This window comes from Panicum virgatum, chromosome 3N (assembly GCF_016808335.1).
Source record: "Panicum virgatum strain AP13 chromosome 3N, P.virgatum_v5, whole genome shotgun sequence".
Lineage (NCBI taxonomy): Eukaryota > Viridiplantae > Streptophyta > Magnoliopsida > Poales > Poaceae > Panicum > Panicum virgatum.
Window position 1 is genome coordinate 9,801,301 of NC_053147.1, and position 10,547 is coordinate 9,811,847.

Genomic DNA, 10,547 nt, shown 5'->3' on the forward strand with positions numbered 1-10,547 from the left:
GTGCAGGTCATGATGAAAAAGAAAAATCACCGGTAGTTAGTACCTGGTCACCAGCGAGAAGGAATGATGGGATCCAGAGAAAAACAAAAGAAATGCCAAACTGGGAACCACCCATGCAGGGATGGGTAAAACTTAATGTGGATGCTGCCTTTAGTGCACAGTCCAGGGAGGCGAGCATTGGCTTGATAATCAGGGACCATGCTGGTCAGGCTCTCTTGACAGCATGGAAGGTCATACAGAGGCGCTCGTCAGTGGAGGAAGCTGAGGCTACAGCATGTCTTGAAGGAGTTCAACTGGCAGTGGAATGGATGAGTAAGCCTACGGTCATAGAGTCTGACTGTCTGTATATTGCAAGAGCGCTGCAAAACTCGACGGCAGACATAGCACGTTTTTCTGGTATTATAAAAGAAATAAAGGCCAACATGTTGTTGCTTCCGGAGGTAAAAATTAGTAAAATAGGAAGAGAGTGCAATAGAGTGGCTCATGAGCTTGCTAGCTTAGCCAGGCGTACAATGCATTGTGCGGTTTGGAGATCACAAACTCCTTCATATATTAGTGAGCTACTCAAACTCGATTGTAATTTTCCATCCTTTTAATCAAGGCGCTCTTTTCCCTCGCAAAAAAAAGAAGGGTCACATGTAAATCAATCGAAACTGGGCTGCACTACACTATCATTTGCAGCCCACCCGCACTGATTTTTTTCGGTGCAGTGGACGCCGTGGCTTTTTAGTAGTATAAATAGACATACCTAAATAGTGTAGAGATGATAGAATAGAGAAGAGAAAAAAAATGCCAATAATGCCCCTCCTTGCCCTGATCCCCAACCCTAAAGTCCCCCCTCCGAAGCCCAAACCCGAACCCAAGTCCAGACCGAGCGATCTCGCATCCAGTTCTAGGGTTTCGATTCCCCTCCACAGGATGTCCGACCCCGCCGCCGCCGGCGCAATCATCCCAGCCGCCTCCTCCGGCGGCACCGCGTGGGCGAACGGCAGCCCCCGCTTCGGCGACATGGTCTGGGGCAAGGTGAAGTCCCACCCGTGGTGGCCGGGCCACATCTACAGCGTCGACCTCACCGACGACGAGGAGGTACACAACGGCCGCCGCGACGGGCTCGTCCTTGTCGCCTTCTTCGGAGACTCCAGCTACGGCTGGTTCGATCCGCAGGAGCTGGTCCCCTTCGAGGACCACTTCGCCGAGAAGGCGGCCCAGGGCTGCAGCTCCCGCAGCAGCTTCGCCGCCGCCGTCGCGGAAGCCGTCGACGAGGTCGCCCGCCGCAGCGCGCTCGCGCTGCTCTGCCCGTGCCGGGAATCCGATGCGTTCCGTCCCCACCCCAGCGACGGCAGATTCTTCCTGGTCGACGTCCCAGGATTCGACACCGACGCAGACTACCACCCCGACCAGATCCAGGCGGCACGAGATCGATTCGTGCCGCGGGGGGCGCTGGACTACCTGCTGGACGCCGCCGTGACGCAGCGCAACGCGGCGGAAGTCGCCGCGCGCACCGTGCCGGGTATGGAGATGGCCGGGCTGTTCATGGCATACCGCCGCACAGTGTTTGCGCCACGCGACGACACCTACGCCGAGGCGTTCGGGGTGGATCCGGAGAAGGTGCTTGAAGCCGAGAAGCAAGCGGCAGCTGGCCGAGCTCAACGAGGTATCAACACTCGCATGTCCAATCCTAGTAGTTGCGCCATTAACTGCGATTTTTTTGCGATGTACTTGAATTCAATGGCTAGACATTGTTACCGACGCTCTTATAGGTCTACCATTAATTATTTTGATGATCTGATTCAAGTAATTCCTATTTCTTTGTTGTTCACTGTGTGTTGCATGTGTGATGATGCATTTGTTTTAACAAAATGATCTAATTCAAGCTACACTAGGCATGTAATGTTTGTTAAATAAATGGTAACATATTTTGTTTCCCAGACCAAGTAAAGTTTGAGACATGCATATCCAGCAATTGTTTGCATTTTGTTCTAGTTAGAATAGTAATTATGTGTATGCAATTTAGGTCTTCTCTTGTTCTAGCATCTTGTCTGCTTTTGTTCTAGAAAAAGTTTCATTCACAATCTTGTGGGCATGAAGTTTTGGAAGCATTGGCTAGTTTGCATGTTTTACTGCAATCCATACACGGACATGGCATGCATAGGTGCTTTTTCCTGTATTATTTTTGAACTGTGCATCAATTCTCATGTATTTGGAATATGTTGCTCCTTATTCTAGTTATCAAGTGCGTGCATCAGTTCTATCTTCATTGCATCCATTACAGATAGGTCACAATAAAACATGGGTTGTTGTATAAAATAGTACTGTTTGTTGAAACAATTTAATTTTGCTTGTTGAGGTGGATGCACCTATGTTACGCAAATGATCTTATGCATGTAGTCAGTAAAGAGCAATTAAATTGATGCTTTGTAAAGAACTGTACTAAACTGTGTAAAACTGATTCTGAAAGAAAGTATGCTAGCGTGCCTGTTTAATATGCTGGTGACTTGTTTGAGATTTGAGAAATGAGATACTAATGCACTTGGAGTGTTCCTGGACCCTTTTTTTTTCTGGATGCACTATTTGCCTGTCCTCCATGGGAAGCAGGTGCTGAGGTAAGCTGGTTGAGTTCACATGTACATCCTGAAGGAAGGCACCAAATTGAGCTTCTTGCATTCCGCACTGCTCCGCTGAGGTGCTTGTAGCTATTATGTTAATAAGCATGTATAAAACATATGAAGATATAGCAGTATAATTGTTATGTTAGAGAGATGTTAATCCAAGCATTCAGAATCACTTATGTGAATATGACTATTCTATCCACAACGTAGTGGAACTAGTCAAGATATGCACCATAAGCAAATCGCAATATCTGTATACGAGGAGAGTGGAACAAGTTTGGTTCAGACTTGTCGGGAAGTGAACCCAGTAAAGTGGTGAAATACAGAAGAAACCTATAATAAAACATTTTGCATTTCCTGAGTAACTTTGTGTGCTCAGGACCCCATATGCCATGGTTTTCCCCTTACCTTTCCTTGTTCTTCCATATCTTACTACACTCTGCACAAGATTTGCATATGGTCAGTGTGGCAGTGGTAGACTGGTAGTCTTGGAGACCGGATTCCGTACCAAAATCTGGTGGTTTCTTGGCTGTTAGTATGCCCATAAGTTCTCGAGAGGATGGTCCATGCTCCCACAGCGCCAGGCCTGTCCGAACCTATTGACAAAGGGTTCATACTAATCTAACAAATTGGACGGTCCAGGGAAAGTTTGGTTGTGCTGGATCTAACTTCTAACATCACAAATTCCGCTGCGGTGAGGAGCCAGTGTGTGTTTCTACTTTCTAGGAGAGAGCTTGATAGTCCATCATATTTGTTTTTGCACGAAGTTTAAACAAAGCCTACGCCGGCAAGAACCAGGCTACAGGCGCCTTAGGAAGGGGGAAAACAGTAATCTTTGATCCTGATATATGATGCAGAGACTTCTGGACCTTTGGATTTGGAGCCCGATCCTGTGGTTGCTGTAGATAAACAAGCCGGCCTCAAGTCTTCCACTCAGTTCGTGTGTGTGTGTTGGTTGGGGCCTTGGGGGAGGGGGGTGTTGTTAACAGGAACAGGAAGCTTGCGGTGGATAATCTGTTTCTTTTTCTTCCGCCTTGGTGGTCGATGAGCGGGACGGCCAAGTAGCCCTCGTACTGGTGGTCATGCTGCTCCCGACCGGGCCCACTAGCCAGCGTCACCTTGGAGTTGGGCCGCGGGCCACGAGATCAGCCTGTTGTGGCCTGCTACCGACAAAACTTAGCCTCTGCAGATTCTTTTTAAAAAAGAAAAAAGTTCATTTTTTATCATCCAATTCTGGCCTCAGTTTGGTTTTGGCCATCGAATTCTAAAACCAGATATCTTTGGCCATCCAACTATCAAAACCGTTCAAATTTGACCATCGTGCTGTTTTGGTGGGTAGTTTTAATATTTTTTATTTACAATTAAGTCCTTGGATCTTAAAATGATTATTACTTTTGCCTGTACCTCCGATTTAGGTCATTCTTGCGGTCACATGTTTGTAACAGTGAGTTTTGTCTTTTAAAATATTATTTATACTATTTTATCACTATTTGTTATGTTATTCTTATATTGTTATGTAAAAACAACAATATAAGAAAAGTAAAATAAACAATTACAAAATAATATAAATAATATTTTAAAAGACAAAGCTCGTCGTTACGAAGGCATGACCACAAGAATCACTTAAATCGGAGATGCGAGAAAAAATAGTAATCATTTTAAGATCAAAAAACTATTTTATTTACAGTTTAGTCCTTGGATCTTAAAATGATTACTGTTTTTTCCTCATATCTCTAATTTAAGCGATTCTTGTGGTATGTGTTCGTAACGATGAGCGTTATCTTTTAAAATGTTGTTCATATTATTTTGTAATTGTTTGTTTTACTTTTCTTATATTGTTGTTTTACACAACAACATAAAAATAATATAATAAATAGTGATAAAATAGTATAAAGAATATTTTAAAAGATAAAACTCATCGTTACAAACACCTGACCGCAGGAATGACCTAAATCGGAGGTAAGGGCAAAAAGTAATAATTATTTTAAGATCTAAAGACTTAATTGTAAATAAAAAAATTAAAACCACCCACCAAAACAGTCCGATGGTCAAATTTGAACGGTTTTGATAGTTGGATGGCTAAAGATACCCAGTTTTGGAGTTCGATGGCCAAAACCAAACCAAGGCTAGAGTTGGATGGTCAAAAATAGACTTTTTCTTTGAAAAAAGAACGTTCTTCTTTTAAAAAAAATAAAAAAAAGAACGTTGCAGTTTCTTTTCTTTTTTGTTAGGGTAGCAGTCATGGCGTGCTGGTACATGCTCACGTTTCCTCGGTGGTGTGGAAAACATAAGTATTTTATAAAAACCTGAGATTTCGTTACAAGCGTGAAGAGTAGAGTCACTAGTGTCTGCTGCCTTGCCTAGAGATATGATTTTATTTATTTAATTGACAAAACCAGGGAGGATGGGCATTTGGTCCGGGTGAGGGGGCTTGCCAAGTGGCATACCCAGGGCGAGAATGGAGCCTGGAGCAGCTATGGCTGACGCCCGTCTTCTTCTGCTGGCCTGCGGATTAGCATATGGAAATGCACCATTTGCATCGCTAAGCACACAATGCATCTTATCAAAAAATAAATAAAAAAAGAACACAATGCATTGAAGCAAAGGCAAATGCTACAAATAGACCTGCTAGTCAGTTTTGGAACTCTGTAGTCCTCTTCTCTGAGAGGGGGTGCCCAAAACAAAGGTTACATGCTTACCTTGCACTAGCAGTACCGGTCGATGGTGATGGTTTTGATCGTGCCAACACATTCCGGTGTAACACGGTCGGACCAGATGCACGGGCATGCACATGTGCCCCACTTCCTCAATCCTTGGTTTCCACAGCTTCGATTTAATCACAGTGCTAATCTACTGTACTCCTAACATTGTTTACAAATGTTTCTGCGCAGTACAAGTGGCATTTTTTATTGATTTTTTTCTTCATTTGTGAAAATGCATTTGCATTGACTCGTGCTAGTACTCGGGTCTTCCTTCTTCCTGCATTGGCCACCAGGAATCCCCGCCGTTGACTGCACTGTTCTGCCTCTGCTTGCTGCTGCTGCTGCTGACCGAGTAACTGACATGGGCCCCTCGTTTGCCTTGCAGCTCGGCCGCTCCAGGGTGGGCCCAGGAAGACGCCGGAGCAGGCCACGCCGACGCCTGGCCGCCGGAGGGGCGGCGCCGGCGGGGCCGCCGCCAGGCTCATGGAGAAGATCGTGCCGGGGGCCTCCGCCATGAAGGCCAAGGCCAGCAAGAAGGACCAGTACCTGCTCAAGCGCCGGGACGCGCCCGAGCCCGAGCCCGCGCGCCCGCCGCTGCAGCAGCTCCCGGACGCGCCGCCCCCGTACCCGGCCCTGCCCGCGCTCGAGGACGGCCCGCCGGGGTTCCGCTCCGGGGACCCGCCCACGCCGCCGCTGCCCGGGAGCTCCCTCACCGACGAGGAGGAGTTCATGCTGCAGCGCCGCGCGCCGCTCGTCGAGGTCCCGGTCGCCGGCCAGGCGGCCGAGGGGGGCGCTGCCGCTGCAGCCGCGGCCGGCGACTCCGCGCCCAAGAAGGCCGCCAAGGCCAAGAAGCCCCGCAAGCGCGCGCGGGAGGACGCTGCTGACGCGGACGCCGGCGGCGCGGCTGGCGAGCCCAAGAAGAAGAAAAAGAAGAAGCTTACCGACCTGGACGGCGCGGCCGCCGGCAGCGGTAAAGCCGCCGCTTTCCCGGCCCCCAACGTGGCAGACCCGAACGGGCTTGACCTGATGCAGGTACTATCGGACATTCGGAACCTCCCGCTCGCTCCCTTCAATGGCGCCGACCGTCGCATCTCTGACGCCGCTCGCTCCTTCGTCCTCGCGTTCCGCTCCAAATACTACAAGAAGAGCTACGAGAACGACCCGCCCGAGGAGTTCAAGAAGAGCCTGGACATGCCCAGCGCCGCAGGCGACGGCCAGCCGGTGAAGAAGAAGAAGCCGGTCGTGAGACCCGGCCCCGGCAATGACCCCACCAAAGCCGGCGTGAAGCGCGGGCCGTCGGACCGCCAGGAGGAGCTGGCCGTGAAGAAGAAAGCCAAGCTCGACAAGATTAAGACACTATCCAGCGAGAAGAAGGCCGGCGGCCTGGAGCAGAGAGACAGCTCCGCCGCCTCGCCAGCTGCGCAGCCGCAGGCACGCCCTGGCGCCAAGGAGAAGCCCGAGATGGCCGCCGCGAAGAAGAAGGAGCCGGCGCCGGCGCCGAGGATCAGGACCCCGTCACCGACGGCGCTGATGATGAAGTTCCCGATCAAGAGCACCCTGCCGTCGGTGGCGTCGCTCAAGGCGCGGTTCGCGCGGTTCGGGCCGCTGGACGTGGACGGCATCCGCGTGTACTGGAAGTCCCACATGTGCCGTGTCATCTACAGGTTCCGGTCAGACGCCGAGGCCGCGCTCAGGTACGCCCGGGCCAACGCCATGTTCGGGCAGGTGGACACTCAGTACCACCTCCGCGAGGTCGAGGCGGCGGGCCGCGAGCCGCCGGCGCCGGCGCCGGAGGCGCCCCCGCAGCGTTCCGACCTGCGGCTCATGGAGACCGCCCCGTTCAGGCCCGGCAGCTCCGGGAACGGCGCCCCCCTGCCCATGTCCAGGGCCGTGCCAGCGCGCCCGGCCGGGGGACAGCAGCCCAAGTCCATCCTGAAGAAGAGCACCGATGTCGGCGCGGCCGGCGCCGCCAGGGAGGCCCCTCGGGTCAAGTTCATGCTGGACGGTGGGGACGGCAAGCTCGAGCCGCCTGCCCCGCCGGCAACCGGCGTGGGCAGTGGTTCGCCGGGCGGCAAGGTCCCCAAGTCGGTCGGTTTCGCCGTGCAGCCACCGGCGCGCACCCTGCAGCCGCCCATGCGCCCCGCGCAGCTGCCCCTGCTGCCGCCTCCGCGCACCGCCGCCGCCCATCAGCTCCCGCCGCCGCTGCCGCAGCAGCAGCACCTGCCATACCAGCCTCGCCACACCGAGGCGCCGCTAGCCTTCTCCAACAGCCAGGCGCCGCTGCCGCCGTACCCGCCCCGCCATGGCGAGGGCCTGTCCGCGCTCCCCGGGCCGCCGCCGCTACCGTACCTGCCTTGCTCCGCCGGCTTCCCCGGCCAGCAGCTGCAGCTGCAGCATCAGCAGCCGCCCCGCCCCGGCAGTAACGCCGCCGACGAGGCTGCGCCGGCGTGGAAGAGGAGCAAGGACGAGTTCAAGGACGAGGTGTGGAGGCTCATGACGGGGATCGCCAGGATGGTGGAGCCGCTCACCGACAAGAACGGCTTCTTCCCCTACCACCTCTTCCTGGCGCAGTGAGCGTGAGCGGTGGCGTCTTCCTCCTCCTGAGAGGTCGCAGAAAAGGAGAGGTCGATCGCGGCGTGATGGAGCTAGCTGCCGCCGCGTTGTATCCGTCGGGCCCCCGTGCCAGTAGTGGTAGCAGGAGCAGTGGTAATGCTAGTAGCAACCGTGACTTTGCGTCTTTGCCGGAGAGATGCTAGCGAAGAAGACGGCAGGTACCTTCTGCCCTGTGGTATGATATGAGTATGAGATGACTGGTTTTGTACTCTGGTTTGTTTGTGCGAGAGCGTGAATGCACTCCGCTGTCAAGAATCTGAGTGTTTGTTATACTCTTCTATCCTCGTCTCCGTATTTGTAGTGCTTGTTGCGTTTTAGGATGAATCCATCTTCGTTTTCAAATTTCTAGTAGTAGAGATTTCCTGGTCGCGGTGTAGTTAGTAGACAGCATTATTGAAATGTGACCGGACATTATCCTATACATAATAAATCGGCTATTCCATTCATATACACAGCAAGTTAACGGCCATGTATAGAACTTGAAACAATGCTCATAAGGAACCAAGGACTACAGTGTAGTAGAGACTTTCTGATTGCAACTTCGAATTACTGAAATGGGGCGAATAGTAATAGTGTTATAATAATTATCTTGAACAAATTTAGCGCAGATATAGTTCTCAAAAGAAAAAAATCGAGCAGATATAAAGGTCAACCTGGATTGCGAAATCATACAACACTATCACATTATCAAGGAATTATGTGACAACAAATTCTCAAACATCTCAGCAAGAACTCAGTAATTTTTTTTCTCTAACACGCAAGAACTCAGTAATTTTTTTTCTCTGACACGCAAGAACTCAGTAATAACATGGATATGTGCCTACATGTATCCAACACGAGGAATAACAAGATTACAATTACAAAGTGGTTATTCTCATAACACCAATATAACACAAAATCATTGTGCCACAATGAATAAAACAACTCAAAATAGCAGCCCAAATAGAACTTATTCCAAGGCCATCATTCTATACTCAACAAATAACCAATAATTGAGGTTTAGTCGCCTTAACAACTACTAGATACTCTCGAAAAGGTTCAAGCCGCCGGAGATGACTTTGGCGCCTTGACAGCCTCGAACCTTGGCTCCTTGGCCTGGAACTTGTGCTTGGCGTACACGTCCATGTAGTCGCCGAAGACGTACTTGGGGTACGCCTCGCCGCCGGCCACCGCGGGCGAGATGGTGGCCTCGTTCGCCGGGTTGTAGAAGGAGGCGATGGAACAGCGGTTGCCGTCGCGCATGGGCAGCTCGCGGTGCCACGCGCTGCGGTAGCGCCCGTTGCTGAGCACCTCGATCTGGTCGCCGGTGTTGACGACGATGGCGCCGGCGAGCGGCTGCACGTCGGTCCACTCGCCGTCCTTGAGCACCTCCAGCCCGCCGACCTGGTCGTCCTGGAACAGCAGGATGACGCCGCCGGCGTCCGTGTGCGCGCGCAGGCCCGTGATGAGGTCCGGCCGCGGACACGGCGGGTAGTGGCTGACCTTGGTGCCGAAGAAGGGCTCGTGCCGCCCGTCGCCGGAGAAGGCGCGCTGGATGGCGCCCTTCTCCAGGCCGAGGTTCTCGTCCATGGCCTCCATGACGCGCTCGGCGAGCTTCCTGAGCTCGGCGCGGTACTCGCGCATCGTCTCCTTGAACGCCGCCGGGTCGGACGGCCACTGGTTGCCGTCGTGGATGTAGAAGATGTCCTCCCAGTCCATGTCGTCCACCGGCGTCACCGCCTCGCCGCGCTGCTCCGCCTGCACGAGCGCCTCCAGCGTGCGCACCGGCTCGGACGCCCTGAATCCGGCCTCCCGGACGCGGTAGCACTCGGAGCAGACCTTCTTGACACGCTCAAGAAGCTCCAGCGGGATGCCATGGTTCACCAGCTGAAATTAATTAATCACAAAAGCCCATCAGGTTTAACGGAAATGCAGTGCGTGCTCAGCGTTACAATCTCCATGAGCGTGAGATGATGCTCATTCATGTATCATCATGTCTGTAGTACCTGGAAGAATCCCCAGTCATTCTTGGTGGTTTGTATTCCTGCGCTGCGAGGGTTCCCTCGTAGCTGCGTCGTTGTAATTCTCTTCTTCTTAATGAAAAACGTGCTCTCGTAACTCCCTCTGCGCCCCCTGTTGATACGGTGGCCCAAATTGAAGTTTACATAGTTTGCACGGAGAGATTGATTTGCACATGATATGTTTCCGTGGAGAAATGCCACTTTTTTCATAGAAGAATAAATTGCCGATTTTGATAGGCAGGAAAATTGGCTCATATTCCTCTTTCAATCTAGGTGGGTTGGGCCTAGTGCATCTCCATCAGTCACCTGCTTGTCTACTTTACTCCAATGCCAACCTTGTCTTCTTCACCCAATGAATATGCCGTCCAAGTAACACCCGGAGAACACGAAGGTTTCACGCAGTTTCTCATAGGATAGGAACATTGCTGTACTGTGCAAGTTAAACAACACCAGTCAAAAATTGAATGCATTCAGTAAGGTGGTTTCGAGCGAAGTTTCAGCGGTCGAATCTAGAATTTGACAACCATGATTAAAACCTAACTAATGAAGTTATTCCCAGAGCATGTGTGATTGGTGTTGCATCATGTGGGGACGGTGGACCATGTTGGATTGATGTGCAAGAG

The 10,547-nt window shown here is 51.7% G+C and overlaps 2 protein-coding genes across 3 annotated transcripts; one reads left to right on the forward strand and one right to left on the reverse strand.

The window, feature by feature from the left end:
* The first annotated feature begins 787 nt into the window (after positions 1-787).
* Positions 788-8,376, forward strand: LOC120667206 (actin cytoskeleton-regulatory complex protein PAN1-like). 2 transcript variants are annotated; one of them, XM_039947269.1, is made up of 3 exons: positions 788-1,654; positions 5,697-6,343; positions 6,458-8,376. In XM_039947269.1, the coding sequence occupies exons 1-3, from the start codon at positions 790-792 to the stop codon at positions 7,883-7,885; spliced, it is 2,940 nt and encodes a 979-aa protein (XP_039803203.1). In that variant the 5' UTR covers positions 788-789; the 3' UTR covers positions 7,886-8,376. The 2 variants fall into 2 exon arrangements, with proteins under 2 accessions (XP_039803203.1, XP_039803202.1); XM_039947268.1 differs by having other exon boundaries at positions 5,697-8,376.
* A 258-nt stretch (positions 8,377-8,634) lies between these two features.
* Positions 8,635-10,347, reverse strand: LOC120667527 (1-aminocyclopropane-1-carboxylate oxidase-like). Its single transcript, XM_039947588.1, has 3 exons — positions 10,274-10,347; positions 9,910-10,036; positions 8,635-9,790 (listed from the first exon to the last, which is right to left on the reverse strand). The coding sequence occupies exons 1-3, from the start codon at positions 10,345-10,347 to the stop codon at positions 8,963-8,965; spliced, it is 1,029 nt and encodes a 342-aa protein (XP_039803522.1). The 3' UTR covers positions 8,635-8,962.
* Positions 10,348-10,547: the final 200 nt, after the last annotated feature.